This window comes from Heptranchias perlo, chromosome 40 (assembly GCF_035084215.1).
Source record: "Heptranchias perlo isolate sHepPer1 chromosome 40, sHepPer1.hap1, whole genome shotgun sequence".
Lineage (NCBI taxonomy): Eukaryota > Metazoa > Chordata > Chondrichthyes > Hexanchiformes > Hexanchidae > Heptranchias > Heptranchias perlo.
The window spans coordinates 774,971-799,436 of record NC_090364.1 but is presented as its reverse complement, the minus strand read 5'-3'; the positions used below and the strand labels follow the sequence as shown (position 1 = coordinate 799,436).

Below are 24,466 nucleotides of genomic sequence, written 5' to 3'. Positions count from 1 at the left end.
GAGGGAGTGTTTGATGGGGACGGTGTGGTGGGAGTGTTTGATGGGATGTGTGGAGGGAGTGTTTGATGGGACGGTGTGGAGGGGTGAACTCGGGGAGGTACAGTTTCCACGGTCACTGTCTGCCCACCTGGTGAGTGATATTCGTTCAGGTGGCATCACAGACTTGGCCATCCCGTTCTGGACTGATATCCATAGACGCACATTCCCGGAGCTCTTCCCCTCCCTAATTCGGACGCTGAGTTGAGCACCGCATTGGATGTTGGGATCTTCCTCGTCTGATTGGATCAGCCCTGTTGGTGAAGCTCATTCCGTGGATTGAAAGCTGTAAAAATTTCCATAAACGCTGCTTTATTGCATAGACAGCACAGGTTAGGAGTAATTAGAGAAGAAATAATATAATGTAATTGATGAACTTTGTGTTTCACCTGTTGCAGTGTTTGGTGGAGTCATGTTGGCTTTGGGGCTTTGGATCCTGTTTGACAAAAACAGCTTCATCGCAGTTCTGGGTAAGTCTGATTTCCAGCCCATCAGTGCCCGGTGTGGGACTGAGACCAGGAGCAGGAGAGCAGCGCCCGGTGTGGGACTGAGACACGGAGCAGGAGAGCAGCGCCCGGTGTGGGACTGAGACACGGAGCAGGAGAGCAGCACCCGGTGTGGGACTGAGCCCACAGTGAACAGCGCTCAGACTGATAGCCCAGTCATATTCACTCATTCTTTCCATTTTCATAATTATCTTAATACTCCATTTCTGTTTTTGTTTAAAACTAATTTTAAGTTGTTACAAAGATTGTATTCTGAGCCAGTCAGCCTGGTCAGGGTATGAACACAAAGCAGAAACAGACTCCACATTAAGCACTGTGTCCTTTCGAGAACAAAACACCTGACAGGCTGAGAGCGAGAATGGGAGTGTTAATTAATGGAGAGAGACATAGGGTAAGAGTAAGAATGGGAAGTATAGGAGGGAGACGGGGGGAGGGAGGAGGGAGACGGGGGGAGGGAGGGAGACGGGGGGAGGGAGGGAGACGGGGGGAGGGGAGGGAGACGGGGGGAGGGGAGGGAGACGGGGGGTGGGGGGAGGGAGACGGGGTGGGGGAGGGAGACGGGGTGGGGAGGGAGACGGGGCGAGGGAGGGAGACGGGGGGAGGGAGGAGGGAGACGGGGGGAGGGAGGGAGACGGGGGGAGGGGAGGGAGACGGGGGGTGGGAGGAGGGAGACAGGGTGGGAGGAGGGAGACGGGGGGAGGGGAGGGAGACGGGGGGTGGGAGGAGGGAGACGGGGTGGGAGGAGGGAGACGGGGTGGGGGAGGGAGACGGGGGGGGAGGGAGACGGGGTGGGGGAGGGAGACGGGGTGGGGGAGGGAGACGGGGGGGGAGGGAGACGGGGGGAGGGAGGGAGGGAGACGGGGGGAGGGGAGGGAGACGGGGGGTGGGGGGAGGGGAGGGAGACGGGGGGTGGGGGGAGGGAGACGGGGTGGGGGAGGGAGACGGGGGGAGGGAGGGAGACGGGGGAGGGGAGGGAGACGGGGGGTGGGGGGAGGGAGACAGGGTGGGGGAGGGAGACGGGGGGAGGGGAGGGAGACGGGGGGAGGGGAGGGAGACGGGGGGGGAGGGAGACGGGGGGGGGAGGGAGATGGGGGAAGGGAGAGATCACATGGGCAAACCCTGCTATCAGGGATTGTAGAAAGTGAAGACTGGAATTTTGAACTTGGAACAGAAGCTGCTGGAAATAAGCAGAGGTTAGTTTGTCCCGGAGAGCGATCGCCAGGCTGCATTGAGCTGTGTCCCTTCCTCTCTGTCAGAAACTGAGCTCCCTGCGTATTTCCAGCATTTTCTGTTTAGGAAGTGACTGTTGAGAAATAAAGTTTGTCTTTAACCATGGGAGGAATCTGAAGTTTGTTGGTTCTCGAGAGGAACAAAGGGCAGGAATGGAGAGAGTTTGCTCAGGAAACACTCTCCCTTATCAGCGACTCACAGTAAGGAATAAACGCAACAGCCCTTCCTGTGAGCAGGAACTGAGCTCCGTTTCTGCTCTCATTTAACGTAGATTTTAAATTTGAAGCTTCTCCAGGAGGGAGGAGGGGTCAGAGACCCTGATATGGGGAGGGGGAGGTGTGGCAGAGATGGTGATAGACCTCCTGTATCTCTTTACTCCCCTCCTCTCCCGAAGGCCCCGATCCTACCTGGGGTGCAGATTCCATGTCTGACCCGCGCCATCAGTAGTTCAGCCCGGGGCCCATTCCTCACCTGTGAGCCCAGACAGGCTGCAGGTTACAGGACTGAGTGAGGCCCACCCGCCAAGGCCAAGCTCAGTCCCACACCAGGCGCTGCTCTCCTGCTCCGTGTCTCAGTCCCACACCAGGCGCTGCTCTCCTGCTCCATGGGGCTCAGTCCCACACCGGGCGCTGCTCTCCTGCTCCGTGTCTCAGTCCCACACCGGGCGCTGCTCTCCTGCTCCGTGTCTCTCAGTCCCACACCGGGCGCTGCTCTCCTGCTCCGTGGGGCTCAGTCCCACACCGGGCGCTGCTCTCCTGCTCCGTGTCTCTCAGTCCCACACCGGGCGCTGCTCTCCTGCTCCGTGTCTCAGTCCCACACCGGGCGCTGCTCTCCTGCTCCGTGTCTCAGTCCCACACCGGGCGCTGCTCTCCTGCTCCGTGTCTCAGTCCCACACCGGGCGCTGCTCTCCTGCTCTGTGTGTCTCAGTCCCACACCGGGCGCTGCTCTCCTGCTCCGTGTCTCAGTCCCACACCGGGCGCTGCTCTCCTGCTCCGTGGGGCTCAGTCCCACACCGGGCGCTGCTCTCCTGCTCCGTGTCTCAGTCCCACACCGGGCGCTGCTCTCCTGCTCCGTGGGGCTCAGTCCCACACCGGGCGCTGCTCTCCTGCTCCGTGTCTCAGTCCCACACCGGGCGCTGCTCTCCTGCTCCATGGGGCTCAGTCCCACACCGGGCGCTGCTCTCCTGCTCCATTAATCATGTAACGGCCCCTCAGTCTGGTTCTATTTCATAAATCCTCGTGGGCACACTGGTGTGCACGGATACAAACATGTACAGAGGTAAATCTCTGGCCACGTGTGTTGTGGGGTTGGGTGTGTGTTTTGACTGGACCTGTTTTGTGTGTAGAGACGGCCTCAGCCCCCCTGAAGATGTGGTCCTACCTGCTGTCTGGACTCGGCACTTTCACTATGATGATGGGCTTCCTTGGCTGCCTCGGGGCCCTGAAGGAGGTGAAATGCATGCTAGGAATTGTGAGTATCAGCTTGTGGTGGAAATCCAGGCAGAATCCGGTTGCTATGGAGATCACGCGCAGCACGGGATTCACAATCGGGAACCCCAGCGTTGAGCAATGGGTGATGGGATCAGTGACATTGGGGAGTGAATCTGTCCGACTGTTAATATTTCACTCTGTCGCTCTCATCTTTCCAAGCTATTGGGTCTCTCTCCCAATTGCAATTCAGTTTCAAGTATAAACCATTGAGAGAAGAGACCCTGAGGGACATCAGGAGGGGTAAAGGACATACTAAAAGAAAGATTTCTTATCAGTTTAAATAGAAAGTTGGTTTAAGTGTCCGATCTCCACTGTTTGATCTGAGAACCACGGGTTATCGGTGTAGCAGCTTTAAACAATAATAGTTTTGGTGACTTACCTTGAATCAGACTCGATGGGGGGGTGTGTTCCTCCCTTGGGGCGGGACTGAGCTCTCACTGCCCTCTCAGGTGGGTGGAAAAGATCCCACGGCAGTACTGGAAGAAAAGCAGAGGAATTCTCCCCAGTATCCTGGGCCAATATTTATCCCTCAACCAACATCACTAAAACAGATTATCTGGACATTTTTCTGATTGCTGTTTGTGGGATCTTGCTGTGCGCAAATTGACTGCCATGTTTCCTACATTACAATAGTGACTACACTTCAAAAAAGCTTTGGGACGCCCTGAGGTCGTGAAAGACGCTATAGAAATGCACGTTTGTTCGTTCTTTTCACTGGTCCTGTGCTGGCTCTGATTGCTCTCCAGGAAAGTTTTTAATGAGGAGCTGTGATTCTCCGAGCCTCGTGCAGTTTGAGGAGTAAATGTTTTGTTCCATACTGAGAGGAGTGACACTGGTGAGGCCCATTGCTGTCTCACCAGATGGTGTTGAGCGGTTTCACTGAGCTCCTCAGAGACTGGTTACACCCGAGTCAACAAATGGGCCGGCCACACAGCAGCAAACAACAGGATGCTGGACAGCAGCTCCCCTCCCCCTCCCCCTCCCCCACACCTCGCGTACTCTCCCTGCAGCTGCGTTACCAGAAAGGGTGGGGGGGGTGTCGAGGGTCACGCAGGGAGGGTGGAGGAGATTCGGGAATTCTCGTCGGATGGTTGGAGGGGGGGGTGCAGCTCTCAGCTTGGGAGGGTGGGGGTCAGAGATCTCTCAGTTTTCATACTGACGACCTTGGTTAGGACAGAAGCTTCGAGCTGGCACATTATTTGAGGGGCTTTGAGAAGCACCAGTAACGGGTCTGAGGGAATCTCCTTCTCTCAAGGATCGGGTGAACTCAGGAACCTGCGAGAAGGAGAGGTGGTCTGAGAGGGAGATTAAAGAGATGGTTTTGGGTTAGGATTAAATTTGGGAACAGGCTGAGATCGGCTGAAAGGAATCTGATCAGGAGCTGAGGTCCTGCAGAGATTAAACAATTAAACAGACATGGGAGAGGTAAACATTGAACAGAGTGGGGCAAAGGAGGAGAGGATTATTGAAATTACAGGTGAAGGCAGCTCTAGGTTATTGTCGGTTTTACTGAGAGAATTTCCCAGTAATGGGTGGGTGACTGTCACAGTTTCAGTGTGTAAACACCCAGATATTTATAGGCCAGTCCAGCACTAAATAAAGGAACAAAGACCAGTACTTAAAACATCTGCTTCTGACAACAGGCCCCAAATCTGCCAATCATCTCGGTATAAAATATCAATTTTCTCTTCTAGAAAAAAATATACCCCGAGTTTTGCATAAAAGAAATGGCAGTTTCTGAGAAACTGATGGCGACCCTGAGTGTTCGAGCCGGATACAAACTGTCCTTGCTGCTCACCATCTCCTGTCAGTCTGAGCCCAGCCACACTGCTCCTCAGTCTGTTTCCTGCAGGAGTTCGAGTAAAATGACAATTTTGGCCCAGTTCCTAGTGGATGTGAGACCACAACACAAGACTGGCGATAAAATGGCAACTTCACCTGAGTCCAGAGCACGTTGGGAAGTGGAGATGTCACATTGCTGCAGTGAGAATTTGGGGGTCACAGCATATTTCATGGGACAGTGTAAAGAGATCTTTACTCTGTATCTAACCCATGCTGTACCTGCCCTGGGAGTGTTTGATGGGACAGTGTAGAGGGAGCTTTACTCTCTATCTAACCCGTGCTGTACCTGCCCTGGGAGTGTTTGATGGGACAGTGTAGAGGGAGCTTTACTCTGTATCTAACCCTGTACCTGCCCTGGGAGTGTTTGATGGGACAGTGTAGAGGGAGCTTTACCCTGTATCTAACCCTGTACCTGCCCTGGGAGTGTTTGATGGGACAGTGTAGAGGGAGCTTTATTCTGTATCTAACCCTGTACCTGCCCTGGGAGTGTTTGATGGGACAGTGTAGAGGGAGCTTTACTCTGTATCTAACCCTGTACCTGCCCTGGGAGTGTTTGATGGGACAGTGTAGAGGGAGCTTTATTCTGTATCTAACCCTGTACCTGCCCTGGGAGTGTTTGATGGGACAGTGTAGAGGGAGCTTTACTCTGTATCTAACCCTGTACCTGACCCTGGGAGTGTTTGACGGGACAGTGTAGAGGGAGCTTTACTCTGTATCTAACCCTGTACCTGCCCTGGGAGTGTTTGATGGGACAGTGTAGAGGGAGCTTTATTCTGTATCTAACCCTGTACCTGCCCTGGGAGTGTTTGATGGGACAGTGTAGAGGGAGCTTTACTCTGTATCTAACCCCTGCTGTACCTGCTCTGGGAGTGTTTGATGGGACAGTGCAGAGGGAGCTTTACTCTGTATCTAACCCTGTACCTGCCCTGGGAGTGTTTGATGGGACAGTGTAGAGGGAGCTTTACTCTGTATCTAACCCGTGCTGTTCCTGCCCTGAGAGTGTTTGACGGGACAGTGTAGAGGGAGCTTTACTCAGTATCTAACCCTGTACCTGCCCTGGGAGTGTTTGATGGGACAGTGTAGAGGGAGCTTTACTCTGTATCTAACCCGTGCTGTTCCTGCCCTGAGAGTGTTTGACGGGACAGTGTAGAGGGAGCTTTACTCTGTATCTAACCCGTGCTGTTCCTGCCCTGAGAGTGTTTGACGGGACAGTGTAGAGGGAGCTTTACTCAGTATCTAACCTGTGGTGTACCTGCCCTGGGAGCGAGTTACAGGCTGGAATTTAATCGAGCGGTTCAGTTGGTTTTAACACAGATAAAAAATGGTGTCCGTGGCATGGGGTGTTAGAACTGGTGTCACTAATCAAATTTATCCCTGCCCCCCATCCTTCGCCCCCACCTGTACTGATTCGATCGTTGTACGAGGGCAGATGAGGGGACGATGCTCTGGGCTCACTAATCGAAACAGGCCAAATGATACATTTCCCTTTTTAAATTGTTTGGAAATATTTGCTGTGGTTTTTCGACTGGTCACGTTTACTATTTTAATCTTTCATTTTGTTTACACTTCACTTTTCTGCCGATCCGCTGTTCCTCTTTTTAATGATGGGGGTGAGTGGTTCAGTAAACAGACTAGAGTGGAAACTGCCTCTGATCAGGAGCAAAAACCCAAATCCTCTTCCTTTGGTCTCTGGTACTTAGTGACTTAGAACCCAGTTTAGATGAAACTGACCCTGTCGGGGGTTGGGCTCCGTCGGCGGGGTCGGGAGTCAGGTTGTGTCACCAGGGTTGGGATCCGTTGTCAGGGTCAGTGATCATGCTGTGTTGCTGGGGTCGGGCTCTGGGGTCGTGTGTCGGGCTGCATCTCAGTATTGCTGTCTCTCAAGCAAAGGTGCTGAAATGACTCGAGCTCCATCCCTTACATTGAATTATTTTGTCTCTTTCCCAGTACTTCACGTTGCTCGTATTCCTCCTGGCGTCACAGATTACCATTGGCGTTCTCATCTACACACAGAGGAACATGGTGAGGTTTAGTAAATGTGAGTAATGTATCAGGGAGACAGGGCTGCTTCACACAGATCCAGGCTGTTAGACTATCATTGATGGGAGGGGGACGTGGTGATGGGATGTGGGACATGGTGATTGGGTCTGTGCCTGCAATTCCCCCACATGATGAGGTCCTGATTTCAATACCTGGCTGTAGGTAACTGTTACAACTGGAGTGAGGCATTTCCCCCCTGGGACAGACAAATATCTCTCCATTCGTTCTACTGTCTTTGGGTCTTTTTCATTTCTCTACAGATGCTGGGATAATTCAGGAATTAATCTTGGGACCTTCCTGTTCTCTGTTTACTTGAGCGTTTTTCCAAGTGATCTTAATAAAAACTGTGGGATTGACCCTTTCTGAAACAAAGAGCTGTGGAAACCTGGACCTAGTGACTTTCTGGTTCTTGTGTTTCTTACAGTTTCGTTTACAATTCCATCTCGTTTTTCTTCAGATTGAGAAACAACTGAGCTTTGCCGTGAAGGACTTGATTGAAAAGTACAACCAGAACGATGAGATACAACGGAGCCTGGAGGAAAGCTGGGACTTCATCCAACTCCAAGTGAGTGGGTAGAAATTCAACAGCAGCGCTCATTCCTTAAAGGCACAGTGTCATCACATCCAGGAAGATTTAGGAACAGATAGTCTGGGACACGTCTGAGACAGCAGCACGTTTGTGGCACTGTAACTGTTAATATTTAGGGTTTAATGGGTTTTGGTAAAGGGTTTGATTTCCTGAAAAAGTGTTTGATAATTAACCAGTCTAGATTAACTTTAGACAGAGGGTGGTGAATGTAAGGAGCAGACTCTCCAAAGAAGACACAGGAGGTAGATAGTATTAGGGAAATTTAAGAGGATTCTGGATAGATCTTTGGCAGAGAAAGTGATTGAGACTATGAGAGAGAGAATAATGTATTGCATTTCTCAAATTGCAACCAGGTGGACTGCAATAGTCTCTTCTGAACCTGTATATTCCTATATTCCTTTGAATTCAGCACAGATCAGCACTGCACAGGTTGTTGTCCAGTCTTCGTCTGTTCTTAAACCTTTGCTTTGGGAATGAGAATAAAGAGTATTTCAGAAATAGGAGGGATCAGATAGGGGGGAAATGCGAGGCAGACTAAGATGGGTTTAGAGTGCATGTGCTTAAATGCACAGAGCGTGGTAAATAAGGTTGGTGAGCTTTAGGCACAAGTAGCTACATAGGATTATGATGTAGTGACAATAACAGAGATCTGGCTCAAACAAGAGGAGGACTAGGCACTTAATATTCCTGGCTACAATGTATTCAGGAAAGATAGGGAAGAAAAAAAAGGAGGGGAGGTGTCAGTATTGATCAAAGATACTGTTACAGCACTAGAAAGGAATGATGGATTACATAGAATGTACAGCACAGAAACAGGCCATTCGGCCCAACAGGTCTATGTCGGTGTTTATGCTCCACACAAGCCTCCTCCCTCCCTACGTCATCTAACCCTGTCAGCACATCCTTCTATTCCTTTCTCCCTCATGTGTTTATCTAGCTTCCCCTTAAATGTATCAATGCTATTCGCCTGAACTACTACTTGAGGTAGCAAGTTCCACATTCTAACCACTCTCTGGGTAAAGAAGTTTCTATTGAATTCCCTATTGGATTTATCAGTGACTATCTTATATTTACTGCCTCTAGTTCCGGTCTCCCCTGCAAGTGGAAACATCTTTTCTCCAATCAATCCCTTTCATAATCTTAAAGACCTCTCAGGTCACCCCCTATGTTCTTGAGGGGTCAAAGACAGAATCTATTTGGTTAGAGTTAAGGAACAATAGAAAAGCTATTACATTGCTGAGTGTATACTATAGGCCACCAAATAGTGGGAAGGAGATAGAGGAGCAAATTTTCAGGCAAATTGCAAGAAAGATGCAAGAACTATAGAGTAGTGATAATGGGGGACTTCAATTATCCCAATATAGACTGGGACAGTAACAGTGTAAAGGGCAAAGAGGGGGAGGAATTCCTGAAATGTGTACAAGAGAATTTTCTTGATCAGTGTGTTTCCAGCCCAATGAGGAAGGAAGCAATGCTGGATCTAGTTCTGGGGAATGAAGTGGGGCAAGTAGACCATGTTTCAGTGGGGGAGCATTTGGGAAACAGTGATCACAATATCATTAGGTTTAGAATAGTTATGGAAAAGGACAAGGGAAAATCAAATGTGAAAATACTCAACTGGAGGAGGGCTAATTTCAGTGAGTTAAAAGAAATCTGTCCCAGGTGGATTGGCATCAAAGATTGGCAGGTAAAACAGTAAACAAGCAAAGGGAGGCCTTCAAAGAGGAAATAATTCGGGTACAGAGTAGACACATTCCCACAAGGGAGAAAGGAAGGACATCCAGAGCTAGAACTCCCTGGATGACTAAAGATATAGAGATTAAAATGAAACAGAAAAAGGAGGCTTCTGATAAATGTAAGATTCATAATATAGCAGAGAATCAGGCTAAATACAGAAAGTACAGAGGAGATCTGAAAAAGGAAATAAGGAGGGCGAAGAGAGAGTCTGAGAATAGATTAGCTCTATATCTTTAGTCATCCAGGGAGTTCTAGCTCTGGATGTCCTTCCTTTCCCCCTTGTGGGAATGTGTCTACTCTGTACCCGAATTATTTCCTCTTTGAAGGCTTCCCATTGCTTGTTTACTGTTTTACCTGCCAATCTTTGATGCCAATCCACCTGGGACAGATTCCTGTTCATCTCACTGAAATTAGCCCTCCTCCAGTTGAGTATTTTCACATTTGATTTTCGTAAAAGGGTAGTCAAAGGAAGAATGGGCCAATTAGGGACCAAAAAGGAGATCATCTTGTGGAGGCAAAGGGCATGGCCGAGGTATTAAATGAATACTTCACATTGGCAGCATCCTCTTTAGTGAAGGCCAATGTCACAGTAAAGGAATAATCTTACAACACCAGGTTATAGTCCAACAATTTTATTTTAAAATCACAAGCTTTCGGAGATTATCCCCTTCGTCAGGTGAATGAGTGGAAGGTTCTCAAATCGCATATCTTATACTATGTTGGGACAGCATCACACCAATCAAAAGGTGTCGTTGTTGTTCAAACAGGCCAGTCACGGAGAACAGCACGTCCCAGTACCCTGGATATACATTGTGTCAATTACACAGACAGAAAGAAAGAAACTCAAATGGCAGAGAGAGAGAGAATATTAAAACGCATAACTTTTTTTTCCCCTTTTTGCTGGTGGGGTTACGTGTAGCGTGACATGAACCCAAGATCCCGGTTGAGGCCGTCCTCATGGGTGCGGAACTTGGCTATCAACTTCTGCTCGACGATTTTGCGTTGTCGTGTGTCTCGAAGGCCGCCTTGGAGAACGCTGACCCAAAGATCGGTGGCTGAATGTCCTTGACTGCTGAAGTGTTCCCCGACTGGGAGGGAACCCTCCAGTCTGGCGATTGTTGCGCGGTGTCCATTCATCCGTTGTCGCAGTGTCTGCATGGTCTCGCCAATGTACCATGCTCCGGGGCATCCTTTCCTGCAACGTATGAGGTAGACAACGTTGGCTGAGTCACAGGAGTATGAACCATGTACCTGGTGGGTGGTGTCCTCTCGTGTGATGGTGGTATCCGTGTCGATGATCTGGCATGTCTTGCAGAGGTTGCCATGGCAGGGTTGTGTGGTGTCGTGGACGCTGTTCTCCTGAAAGCTGGGTAATTTGCTGCGAACGACGGCGAGGAATCACTGAAGAGACTACACGATAACATCAACAAGTTCCATCCCACCATCAAACTCACCATGGACTACTCCTCAGAATCGGTTTCTTTCTTGGACACACAAATCTCCATCAAAGACGGGCACCTCACTCTACCGCAAGCCCACGGACAACCTCACGATGCTCCACTTTTCCAGCTTCCACCCCAACCACGTCAAAGAGGCCATCCCCTATGGACAGGCCCTGCGAATACACAGAATCTGCTCAGACGAGGAGGAACGCGATGGACACCTACAGACGCTGAAAGACGCCCTCGTAAGAACGGGATATGACGCTCGACTTGTCGATCGACAGTTCCGACAGGCCACAGCGAAGAATCGCATAGACCTCCTCAGAAGACAAACACGGGACGCAACCAACAGAGTACCCTTCGTCGTCCAGTACTTCCCCGGAGCGGAGAAACTACACCATGTTCTCCGCAGCCTTCAACATGTCATCGATGACGACGAACACCTCGCTAAGGCCATCCCCACGCCTCCACTACTCGCCTTCAAACAGCCACCCAACCTCAAACAGACCATTGTTCGCAGCAAATTACCTAGCTTTCAGGAGAACAGCGTCCTCGACACCACACAACCCTGCCACGGCAACCTCTGCAAGACATGCCAGATCATCGACACGGATACCACCATCACACGAGAGGACACCACCCACCAGGTACATGGTTCATACTCCTGTGACTCAGCCAACGTTGTCTACCTCATACGTTGCAGGAAAGGATGCCCCGGAGCATGGTACATTGGCGAGACCATGCAGACACTGCGACAACGGATGAATGGACACTGCGCAACAATCGCCAGACTGGAGGGTTCCCTCCCAGTCGGGGAACACTTTAGCAGTCAAGGACATTCAGCCACCAATCTTCGGGTCAGCGTTCTCCAAGGCGGCCTCCGAGACACACGACAACGCAAAATCGTCGAGCAGAAGTTGATAGCCAAGTTCCGCACCCATGAGGACGGCCTCAACTGGGATCTTGGGTTCATGTCACGCTACACGTAACCCCACCAGCAAAAAGGGAAAAAAAAAGTTATGTGTTTTAATATTCTCTCTCTCTCTCTCTCTGCCATTTGGGTTTCTTTCTTTCTGTCTGTGTAATTGACACAATGTATATCCAGTGTACTGGGACGTGCTGTTCTCCGTGACTGGCCTGTTTGAATAACAACGACACCTTTTGATTGGTGTGATGCTGTCCCAGCCTAATATAAGATATGCGATTTGAGAACCTTTTATTCATTCACCTGACGAAGGGGATAATCTCCGAAAGCTTGTGATTTTAAAATAAAATTGTTGGACTATAACCTGGTGTTGTAAGATTCCTTACATTTGTCCACCCCAGTCCATCACCGGCATCTCCACATCACAGTAAAGGAGGACATAGTAGAGAAATTGGAGAGGATAAAAATAGATAGAGGTACTAAAAAGGTTGGCAGCACTCAAAAAGAAAAGTCACCCGGTCCAGATGGGATGCATCCTAGGGTTGCTGAGGGAAGTAAGGGTGGAAATTGCGGAGGTTCTGGCCACAATCTTTCAATCCTCCTTGAATATGGGAGTGGTGCCAGAGGACTGGAGGATTGCAAATGTTACACTCCTGTTCAAAAAAGGGGAGAGGGAAAAACCCGGCAATTACAGGCCAGTCAGTCTAACGTCGGTGGTGGGGAAACTTTTAGAGATAATAATCCAGGACAAAATTAATTGGCACTTGGAAAAATATGGGTTAATAAATGAAAGCCAGCATGGATTTGTTAAAGGCAAATAGTGTTTGACTAACTTGATTGAGTTCTTTGATGAAGTAACGGAGAGGGTTGATGAGGGTTGCACGGTTGATGTTGTGTATATGGACTTTCAAAAGGTGTTTGATAAAGTACCACATAATAGACTGGTGAGCAAAATTAAAGTCCATGGGATTAAAGGGACAGTGACAGCATGGATATGAAATTGTCTAAGGGACAGAAAGCAGAGAGTAGTGATGAACGGTTGTTTTTTGGAGTGGAGGGAATTATACAGTGGTGTTCCCCAGGGGTCAGTATTAGGACCACTGCTCTTTTTGATATTTATTAATGACTTGGACTTGGGTATACAGGGTGTAATTTCAAAGTTTGCAGATGACACAAAACTCGGAAATGTAGTAAACAATGAGGAGGATAGTAACAGACTTCAGGAGGACATAGACAGACTGGTGAAATTTGATGCAGAGAATGTGAAGTGATTCATTTTGGTAGTAAGAATGAGGAGAGGCAATATAAACTAAATGGTACAATTTTAAAGTGGGTGCAGGAACAGAGAGACCTGAGGGTGCACATACACTAGTCTTTGAAGGTGGCAGGACAGGTTGAGAAAGCTGTTAAAAAAGCATACGGTATCCATGGCTTTATAAACAGAGGCATAGAGTACAAAAGCAAGGACGTTATGCTAAACCTTTGTAAAACATTGGTTAGGCCCCAGCTGGAGTATTGTGTCTAATTCTGGGCACCACACTTTAGGAAGGATGTCAAGGCCTTAGAGAGGGTTCAGAGGAGATTTACTAGAATGGTGCCAGGGATGAGGGATTTCAGTTATGTGGAGAGACTGGAGAAGCTGGGATTGTTCTCCTTAGCGCAGAGAAGGTTAAGGGGAGATTTAGTAGATGTGTTCAAAATCATGAATGATTTTGACAGAATAATTAAGGAGAAACTGTTTCCAGTGGTAGAAGGGTCGGTAACCAGAGGACACAGATTTAAGGCAATTGGCAAAAGAACCAGAGGCGACATGAGGAAACATTTTTTATGCAGCGAGTTGTTATGATCTGGAATTCACTGCCTGAAAGGGTGGTGGAAGCAGATTCAATAGTAACTTTCAAAAGGGAATTGGATAAATACTTGAAGTGGAAAAATTTGCAGGGCTTTGGGGAAAGAGCAGGGGAGTGGGATTAATTGGAGAGCTCTTTCAAACAGCCAGCACAGGCGCAATGGGCTGAATATCCTCCTTTTGTGCTGTATGATTCTGTGAAGCCATGATGTGGAGATGCCGGTGATGGACTGGGGTTGACAAATGTAAGGAATCTTACAACACCAGGTTATAGTCCAACTGTTTTACTTGAAAATTGAAAATTTTCAAATAAAACGGTTGGACTCTAAGCTGGTGGTGTAAGATTCCTTACATGATTCTGTGAAAGAAGAAGCAAATGAAGAATAAGAAGAGGTAGCCCATCATTTTTCTCACTGGTTAAATGCAAGTGACAGAATGATGTCTTTTGACCTGAATTCATGCTGATGTATCAATTGTAAATGGCTGATCTCGTTTCCTCTTTATGACCCTAACCAGTTGCCATCGGCGATGGTAAAATGAATCATACGGCACATTATCCTGGTGGCAACGAATCCCTTTAGTTGGGGTGTTTTGCAGCTCAAATCTCCCTTTGAAAGTTAATTCCCTAAGAATTGTAAATGCCCGATGGCTGATTGGGAGACACTCGGGGCCCTGGACCCAGCTCGGGGCCTCGGGCTAGGGAAGGGAGAATCATCCAGGGCTCCTGCTCCTGATCACTATCCAGATATTCCTGTGCGTGTGGGGACAAGGGTGTGGGCAGGTTCGGGCTGGGCTGTGATGTCCTCTACAGTCAAATGGCCCGACTGTACCCACTGATTGGGCTCACGTGCAAAGAGTAGCCACTTGGTGAGGTACCCAAGGGGGCCTGGGCACCAGCCTGGACTCAATGGAAGATCTACGGCTGCAGTGCCACTACCTTTCTGCTGGTGGCGCTGCCAAGCTTGGCGATGCTGGTATTCAGCGCCACCAGGTGGCTCCCCCGGGTACTGCAGTCTGAATTTCCAACCATTAAAGGGACCAATAGAATCAAAAGCAAAAATACTGCAGATGCTGGAAATCTGAAATGAAAACAGAAAATGCTGGAAAAGCTCAGCAAGTCAGGCAGCACGTGTGGAGAAAGAAGCAGAGTTAACATTTCAGTTGATGACCCTTCATCAGAACTGGAAGAGGTTGAAGATTAGACAGTTTTTAAGCAAGTAAAGAGCCCGGGAAAGAGGAGAAGGGGTGGGGGGGGGGGGAAGGAAAGAACAAAAGGGAAAGTTTGTGATAGGGTGGAAGGCAGGAGTGATTGAATGACAAAATGGATAATGGTGCAAGGCAAGGAGGGTGGTAATGGGACAAGTTAAGAACAAAAGATGGGTCTAGAGGAGCTGTAAATGGCAACAGCAGATCCATTCCCAGCACCTGCTGCCCAAAAAAAAATGGGAGCAGTGGTTATGATCTGAAGTTATTGAAATCAATGATGAGTCCAGAAGGTTGTAAAGTGCCTAATGGAAAGATGAGGTGCTGTTCCTCGAGCTTCCGTTGAGCTTCATTGGAAGAAGGAGGCATATGACATGCATAGACAGCTGGGATCAAGTGGATCCCTTGAAGAGCATAGAGATTGCCGGAGTAGAGTTAAGAGAGAAATCAGGAGGGCAAAAAGGGGACATAAGATTGATTTGGCAGATAAGGCAAAGGAGAATCCAAAGAGCTTCTACAAATACATAAAGGGCAAAAGGGTAACTAGGGAGAGAGTAGGGCCTCTTAAGGATCAACAAGGTCATCTATGTCACAACATTCAAGTAGCATTTGGATGAGCACTTGAAATGCCATAGCATACAAGGCTACGGACCAAATGCTGGAATATGGGATTAGAGTAGACAGGGCTTGATGGCCGGCGCGGACACGATGGGCCGAAGGGCCTCTATCCGTGCTGTATAACTCTATGACTCTATGACTCTCTGAGACGGGTGAGATCCTGAATGAATATTTCACATCGGTATTTACGGTTGAGAAAGGCATGGATGTAAGGGAACTTGGGGAAATAAATAATGATGTCTTGAGGAGTGTACATATTACAGAGAGGGAGGTGCTGGAAGTCTTAACGCGCATCAAGGTAGATAAATCTCCGGGACCTGATCAGAGGGACGGTAGCATAGTGGTTATGTTACTGGGCGAGTAATCCAGAGGCCTGGACTAAAATCCAGAGTCATGAGTTCAAATCCCGCCATGGCAGCTGGCGAATTTGAATTCAATTAATTAATTCAATTAATTAATTAAATTCAATTAATTAAAATTAAAATCTGGAATTAAAATACTAGTATCAGCAATGATGGCCATGAAACTACCGGATTGTCGTAAAAACCCATCTGGTTCACGAGCGTCCTTTAGGGAAGGAAGCCTGCCGCCCTGACCCGGTCTGGCCAAGATGTGACTCCAGACCCACAGCAATGTGGTTGATTCTTAATTGCCCTCTGAAATGGCCCAGCAAGACACTCAGTTGTAAAATCTCGCTACGAAAATTCATAGTAAGAATAAAACCGGACGGACCACCCGGCATCAGACCACTAGGCACCGGACACGACAACGGCAAAACACCAAGCCCAGTCGACCCTGCAAGGTCCTCCTTACTAACATCTGGGGACTTGTGCCAAAATTGGGAGAGCTGTCCCACAGACTAGTCGAGCAACAGCCTGACATAGCCATACTCACAGAATCATACCTTTCAGCCAACGTCCCAGACTCTTCCATCACCATCCCTGGGTATGTCCTGTCCCACCGGCAGGACAGACCCACCAGAGGTGGCGGTACAGTGATATACAGTCAGGAGGGAGTGGCCCTGGGAGTCCTCAACATTGACTCTGGACCCCATGAAATCTCATGGCATCAGGTCAAACATGGGCAAGGAAACCTCCTGCTGATTACCACCTACCGTCCTCCCTCAGCTGATGAATCAGTCCTCCTCCATGTTGAGCACCACTTGGAGGAAGCACTGAGGGTAGCAAGGGCACAGAATGTACTCTGGGCGGGGGACTTCAATGTCCATCACCAAGAGTGGCTCGGTAGCACCACGACTGACCGAGCTGGCCGAGTCCTGAAGGACATAGCTGCTAGACTGGGCCTGCGGCAGGTGGTGAGCGAACCAACACGAGGGAAAAACTTACTTGACCTCGTCCTCACCAATCTACCTGTCGCAAATGCATCTGTCCATGACAGTATTGGTAGGAGTGACCACCGCACAGTCCTCGTGGAGATGAAATCCCGTCTTCGCACTGAGGACACCATCCAACGTGTTGTGTGGCACTACCACCGTGCTAAATGGGATAGATTCAGAACAGATCTAGCAGCTCAAAACTGGGCATCCATGAGGCGCTGTGGGCCATCAGCAGCAGCAGAATTGTATTCCAGCACAATCTGTAACCTCATGGCCCGGCATATTCCTCACTCTACCATAACCAACAAGCCAGGGGATCAACCCTGGTTCAATGAAGAGTGTAGAAGAGCATGCCAGGAGCAGCACCAGGCGTACCTAAAAATGAGGTGCCAACCTGGTGAAGCTACAACTCAGGACTACATGCATGCTAAACAGCGGAAGCAACATGCTATAGACAGAGCTAAGCGATTCCACAACCAACGGATCAGATCAAAGCTCTGCAGTCCTGCCACATCCAGTCGTGAATGGTGGTGGACAATTAAACAACTAACGGGAGGAGGAGGCTCTGCAAACATCCCCATTCTCAATGATGGCGGAGTCCAGCACGTGAGTGCAAAAGACAAGGCTGAAGCGTTTGCAACCATCTTCAGCCAGAAGTGCCGAGTGGATAATCCATCTCAGCCTCTTCCCGATATCCCCACCATCACGGAAGCCAGTCTTCGGCCAATTCGATTCACTCCACGTGATATCAAGAAACGGCTGAGTGCACTGGATACAGCAAAGGCTATGGGCCCCGACAACATCCCAGCTGTAGTGCTGAAGACTTGTGCTCCAGAACTAGCTGCGCCTCTAGCCAAGCTGTTCCAGTACAGCTACAACACTGGCATCCACCCGACAATGTGGAAAATTGCCCAGGTATGTCCTGTCCACAAAAAGTAGGACAAATCCAATCCGGCCAATTACCGCCCCATCAGTCTACTCTCAATCATCAGCAAAGTGATGGAAGGTGTCGTCGACAGTGCTATCAAGCGGCACTTACTCACCAATAACCTGCTCACCGATGCTCAGTTTGGGTTCCGCCAGGACCACTCGGCTCCAGACCTCATTACAGCCTTGGTCCAAACATGGACAAAAGAGCTGAATTCCAGAGGTGAGGTGAGAGTGACTGCCCTTGACATCAAGGCAGCATTTGACCGAGTGTGGCACCAAGGAGCCCTAGTAAAATTGAAGTCAATGGGAATCAGGGGGAAAACTCTCCAGTGGCTGGAGTCATACCTGGCACAAAGGAAGATGGTAGTGGTTGTTGGAGGCCAATCATCTCAGCCCCAGGGCATTGCTGCAGGAGTTCCTCAGGGCAGTGTCCTACGCCCAACCATCTTCAGCTGCTTCATCAATGACCTTCCCTCCAACATAAGGTCAGAAATGGGGATGTTCGCTGATGACTGCACAGTGTTCAGTTCCATTCGCAACCCCTCAGATAATGAAGCAGTCCGAGCCTGCATGCAGCAAGACCTGGACAACATCCAGGCTTGGGCTCATAAGTGGCAAGTAACATTCGCGCCAGATAAGTGCCAGGCAATGACCATCTCCAACAAGAGAGAGTCCAACCACCTCCCCTTGACATTCAACGGCATTACCATCGCCGAATCCCCCACCATCAACATCCTGGGGGTCACCATTGACCAGAAACTTAACTGGACCAGCCATATAAATACTGTGGCTACGATAGCAGGTCAGAGGCTGGGTATTCTGCGGCGAGTGACTCATCTCCTGACTCCCCAAAGCCTTTCCACTATCTACAAGGCACAAGTCAGGAGTGTGATGGAATACTCTCCACTTGCCTGGATGAGTGCAGCTCCAACAACACTCAAGAAGCTCGACACCATCCAAGATAAAGCAGCCCGCTTGATTGGCACCCCATCCACCACCCTAAACATTCACTCCCTTCACCACCGGCGCACTGTGGCTGCAGTGTGCACCATCCACAGGATGCACTGCAGCAACTCGCCAAGGCTTCTTCGACAGCACCTCCCAAACCCGCGACCTCTACCACCTAGAAGGACAAGGGCAGCAGGCGCATGGGAACAACACCACCTGCACGTTCCTCTCCAAGTCACACACCATCCCGACTTGGAAATATATCGCCGTTCCTTCATTGTCGCTAGGTCAAAATCCTGGAACTCCCTTCCTAACAGCACTGTGGGAGAACCGTCACCACACGGACTGCAGCGGTTCAAGAAGGCGGCTCACCACCACCTTCTCGAGGGCAATTAGGGATGGGCAATAAATGCCGGCCTTGCCAGCGACGCCCACATCCCGTGAACGAATAAAAAAAAAAAAAAAAAATGTATCCCAGGACGTTATGGGAGGTTAGGGAGGAAATTGCAGGTACCCTAGCAGAGATATTTGAATCATCGACAGCTACAGGTGAGGTGCCTGAAGATTGGAGGGTAGCAAATGTTGTGCCTTTGTTTAAGAAGGGCGGCAGGGAAAAGCCTGGGAACTACAGACCGGTGAGCCTGACATCTGTAGTGGGTAAGTTGTTAGAGGGTATTCTGAGAGACAGGATCTACAGGCATTTGGAGAGGCAGGGACTGATTAGGAACAGTCAGCATGGTTTTGTGAGAGGAAAATCATGTCTCACGAATTTGATTGAGTTTTTTGAAGGGGTAACCAAGAAGATAGATGAGGGCTGTGCAGTAGACGTGGTCGACATGGACTTTAGCAAAGCCTTTGACAAGGTGCCGCATGGTAGGTTGTTACATAAGGTTAAATCTCACGGGATCCAAGGTGAGGTAGCCAATTGGATACAAAATTGGCTTGACGACAGAAGACAGAGGGTTGTTGTAGAGGGTTGTTTTTCAAACAGGAGGCCTGTGACCAGCGGTGTGCCTCAGGGATCGGTGCTGGGTCCGCTGTTATTTGTTATTTATATTAATGATTTGGATGAGAATTTAGGAGGAATGGTTAGTAAGTTTGCAGATGACACCAAGATTGGTGGCATTGTGGACAGTGAAGAAGGTTATCTAGGATTGCAACGGGATCTTGATAAATTGGGCCAGTGGGCCGATGAATGGCAGATGGAGTTTAATTTAGATAAATGTGAGGTGATGCATTTTGGTAGATCGAATCAGACCAGGACCTACTCCGTTAATGGTAGGGCATTGGGGAGAGTTATAGAACAAAGAGATCTAGGAGTACAGGTTCATAGCTCCTTGAAAGTGGAGTCACAGGTGGATAGGGTGGTGAAGAAGGCATTCGGCATGCTTGGTTTCATTGGTCAGAACATTGAATACAGGAGTTGGGATGTCTTGTTGAAGTTGTACAAGACATTAGTAAGGCCACACTTGGAATACTGTGTACAGTTCTGGTCACCCTACTATAGAAAGGATATTATTAAACTAGAAAGAGTGCAGAAAAGATTTACTAGGATGCTACGGGACTTGATGGTTTGACTTACAGGGAGAGGTTAGATAGACTGGGACTTTTTTCCCTGGAGCGTAGGAGGTTAAGGGGTGATCTTATAGAAGTCTATAAAATAATGAGGGGCATAGATAAGGTAGATAGTCAAAATCTTTTCCCAAAGGTAGGGGAGTCTATAACGAGGGGACATCGATTTAAGGTGAGAGGGGAGAGATACAAAAGGGTCCAGAGGGGCAATTTTTTCACTCAAAGGGTGGTGAGTGTCTGGAACGAGCTGCCAGAGGCAGTAGTAGAGGCGGGTACAATTTTGTCTTTTAAAAAGCATTTGGACAGTTACATGGGTAAGATGGGTATAGAGGGATATGGGCCAAGTGCAGGCAATTGGGACTAGCTTAGTGGTATAAACTGGGCGACATGGACATGTTGGGCCGAAGGGCCTGTTTCCATGTTGTAAACTTCTATGATTCTATGAATGCAAGAGGCCGAGGTCAGGGTGGGAGTGGGACGGGGAATTAAAATGGCAAGCAACCGGCAGGTCAGGGTCACACTTGTGGACTGAGCGGAGGTGTTCAACAAAGTGAACCAACAGTCTGCTTGATCGTTTCAGTGGGAGTAAAGCTGCACGAAACACAGGCTGGGGCTGCGCATAAGTCCGTGAGTTTGAAGAAGGGGAGATTCCGACCAATGGCAACAGTGAACAGAGCAGGGACTGAGATCCACTCGGATGTCTCCGTGAGGGACTCTGCTCCAAGTTACACCCCATCCATATCTTAGTTTGATATTTGAATATTTATCCCCTTTATTCTGTCCACAAATATTAATATAAAATTCAACTGCTGTCACATTGTACAGTAACTCAGCTGGCCTTGGAATGTGATGTTTAACACCTCCTTCCTATTATCCTCCATCTTTTCCAGTTCTCTTGTTGTGGTTGGAATAGCTCTCGGGAGTGGATGAAAAACCCAAACATCAGGCGGAATGATTCTCGAGGATCAACGGAAAACAATAACTATCCTTTTCCCTGCTCCTGTCACAAATCTTTCTTCCAGAATATCACATTCTTCAACATCACCCAACAAACGGGATTCTGCTCTGCTTCCATCAACCCACTGACTGAAACGGTGAAGGTACGGTTCCCTTGTGTGTTGGCTGCTTACAGCCCTCGCCCTTGAGACTTGTACCTAGGTATATCTTGCACGTCATGTCCCGGGGAGGGGCCGAGGCCCAGGGGAGGAATATAGGTACAGGAGTAGGCCATTTAGCCCCTTGAGCCTGTTCTACCATTCAATGAGATTGTGGCTGATCCAAATACCTGCCATAGCCCCATATCCCCCAATACTTTTGGTTAACAAAAATCTATCGATCTCGGTTTTAAAATTAACAATTGAGCTAGCATCAACTGCTGTTTGCGGAAGAGAATTACAAACTTCTACCACCCTTTGTGTGTAGAACTGTTTCCTAACTTCGCTCCTGAAAGTCTTTTTTAGGCTGTGTCCCCTAGTCCTAGACTCTTCAACCAGCAGAAATAGTTTCTCTCTATCTACTCTATCAGTTCCCCTTAATATCTTGAAAACTCCGATCAAATCACTCCTTAATATTCTAAATTCTAGGGAGTACAACCCTAGTTTGTGTAATCTCTCCTTGTAATTTAATCCTTGGAGTCCAGGTATCATTCTAGTAAATCTATGCTGCACTCCCTCCAAGGCCAATATATCCTTCCTAAGGTGCGGTGCCCAGAACTGAACACAGTACTCCAGGTGTGGTCTAACCAGGGCTTTGTACAGCTGCAGCATAACTTCTACCCCCTTGTATACTAGTCGTCTAGATATAAAGGCCAGCATTCCATTATCCTTGATTATTTTCTGTATCTGTCCAAGACATTTTAGCGATCTATGTACATGGATTCCCCCCTCTCACCCCACCACCAAGTCTCTTTGGACCTCCACTGTTTCGAACATTTCCCCATTTAGAAAGTACTCTGATCTATCCTTTTTAGGTCCAAAGTGGATGACCTCACACTTGCCTACATTGAAACTCATTTGCCACAGTTTTGCCCATTCACTTAATCTATTAATATCTCTGTAATTTTATGCTTCCATCTACGCTGCTTACAATGCTGCCTATCTTTGTGTCATTGGCAGACTTGGATATGTGGTTCTCTATCCCGTCATCTAAGTCATTAATAAATACAGTGAATAGTTGAGGCCCCAACACAGATCCCTGTGGGAAACCATTAGTCACATCTGCCAATTTGAGTACCTGCTATTATCCCTACTTTCGGCCTCCTGCCGCTCAGCCAATTTCCTAACCAGGTCATTAACTTGCCCTCAATTCCAAGAGCTTCAACTTTAGCTAACAGTCTCTTATGTGGGACTTTATCGAATGCCTTCTGTAAGTCCACATAAACAACATCCATAGACATTCCCCCATTCACTGCTTTAGTCATTTCTTCAAAAAATTCAATCAGGTTTGTCAGGCATTAGGGTTAGGGTTAGGGTTACCCTTTACAAATTCATGCTGGCTCTCTGATCAGCTAAAAATTTTCAAGATGTTCAGTCACTCTATCCTTAATTAGACTCTAGTAATTTCCTGACAACAGATGTTAGGCAAACTGGTCTGTAATTCCCTGATTTCCCACTCTCACCTTTCTTAAATAGCGGAGTGACATGAGCAATTTTCCAATCTAAAGGAGATTATAGTTAGGGCCTGTGCAGTGTTTTTACCTACTTCCTTTAAAACCCTGGGATGGAAACCATCTGGACCTGGAGATTTGTCACTCTTTTGTGCCATTATTTTCTTCATTACTGTTAATTTGCTTACGTTAATTATGGTGAGTCCCCGTCCCTGATTCAAAATTACTTTCCTTGGGGTATTCAGCATACTATCCTCTTCCTCTACTGTAAATACTGACGAAAAGTAATTATTTAACATGTCCGCCATTTCCTTATTTTCATTTACAATATCACCATTATCTGTTTTTAAGGGAGGGGCCGAGGCCCAAGGTCAGGGCCCAGGGGAGGGGTCTCACCAAGCTTGGAAGAATAGGTTAGGCAACGCCTGAGGTAGGCCGAGAGCAGCACAACTAACAGGCAGAGAATGTAAAGCTGCTGGGACTGACTGACTGAGAGTTTCTTTTGCTGTTCTCTCCCCAGAGCTGCAAGTATAAGGTGTTCGAATGGATGCAGGATAATATCATCAGCATCATGATTGTCTGCATTGGCGTCAGCTTAGTGGAGGTGAGTCAGATCAAGAATGCAGAGGAGTCCTGAGCCAGCCAGTGCGATCCAGTGGCGGGCAGCCCTGAGCCAGCCAGTGCGATCCAGCGGCGGGCAGCCTTGAGCCAGCCAGTGCGATCCAGCGGCAGGCAGCCCTGAGCCAGCCAGTGCGATCCAGCAGCGGGCAGCCCTGAGCCAGCCAGTGCGATCCAGCGGCGGGCAGCCCTGAGCCAGCCAGTGCGATCCAGCGGCGGGCAGTCCTGAGCCAGCCAGTGCGATCCAGTGGCGGGCAGCCCTGAGCCAGCCAGTGCGATCCAGTGGCGGGCAGCCCTGAGCCAGCCAGTGCGATCCAGTGGTGGGCAGCCCTGAGCCAGCCAGTGCGATCCAGCGGCGGGCAGTCCTGAGCCAGCCAGTGCGATCCAGCGGCGGGCAGCCCTGAGCCAGTGTTTGGGCCCCGTTTGGGTTGAGTGTCAAATTTGCAACTTTTAATCTGGTTTGCCGTTTTTCTGATTTTCTCTAAATGAAAAACAACCCGAAGGTTATTCCAACACCGGGGCCCCATGGACTGGGAAGGGGGGGGGGGTTTAATGGGTTCTGATTGGGGGAGAGAGAGAGGCCACAGGGCAGGAGAGGGCTGCTCATTTGAACGGGTGGAGGGGAATCCGTGGCGAGTTACTGAGCTTGGTGAATAGAGCATTGAGTGGAGTGGGACTGCCCCCCTCCCCCGGTGCTCCGGAGTGGGACTGCCCCCCTCCCCCGGTGCTCCGGAGTGGGACTGCCCCCCTCCCCCGGTGCTCCGGAGTGGGACTGCCCCCCTCCCCCGGTGCTCCGGAGTGGGACTGCCCCCCTCCCCCGGTGCTCCGGAGTGGGACTGCCCCCCTCCCCCGGTGCTCCAGAGTGGGAGCATCCCCCCCCCCAAGCAGTGGGATATCAGATGGAAACGAGGGCAGGCATCGTGTGGATGCCCTCCATGGTGGAATATCCT

General features: G+C 49.1%; 1 protein-coding gene across 2 annotated transcripts in view; it reads left to right on the top strand.

Moving 5' to 3' along the window:
- The first annotated feature begins 442 nt into the window (after positions 1-442).
- The window catches only part of LOC137305446 (leukocyte antigen CD37-like), a 33,176-nt gene continuing 9,152 nt past the window's right edge, over positions 443-24,466 (top strand). For both annotated transcript variants that reach the window (XM_067974266.1, XM_067974267.1), the window contains exons 1-6: positions 443-506; positions 3,118-3,242; positions 7,052-7,126; positions 7,602-7,709; positions 21,184-21,393; positions 23,419-23,502. In XM_067974266.1, the coding sequence (XP_067830367.1) occupies positions 449-506; positions 3,118-3,242; positions 7,052-7,126; positions 7,602-7,709; positions 21,184-21,393; positions 23,419-23,502 (660 nt within the window). In that variant the 5' untranslated portion in view covers positions 443-448. The remainder of the gene's footprint in view (positions 507-3,117; positions 3,243-7,051; positions 7,127-7,601; positions 7,710-21,183; positions 21,394-23,418; positions 23,503-24,466) is intronic.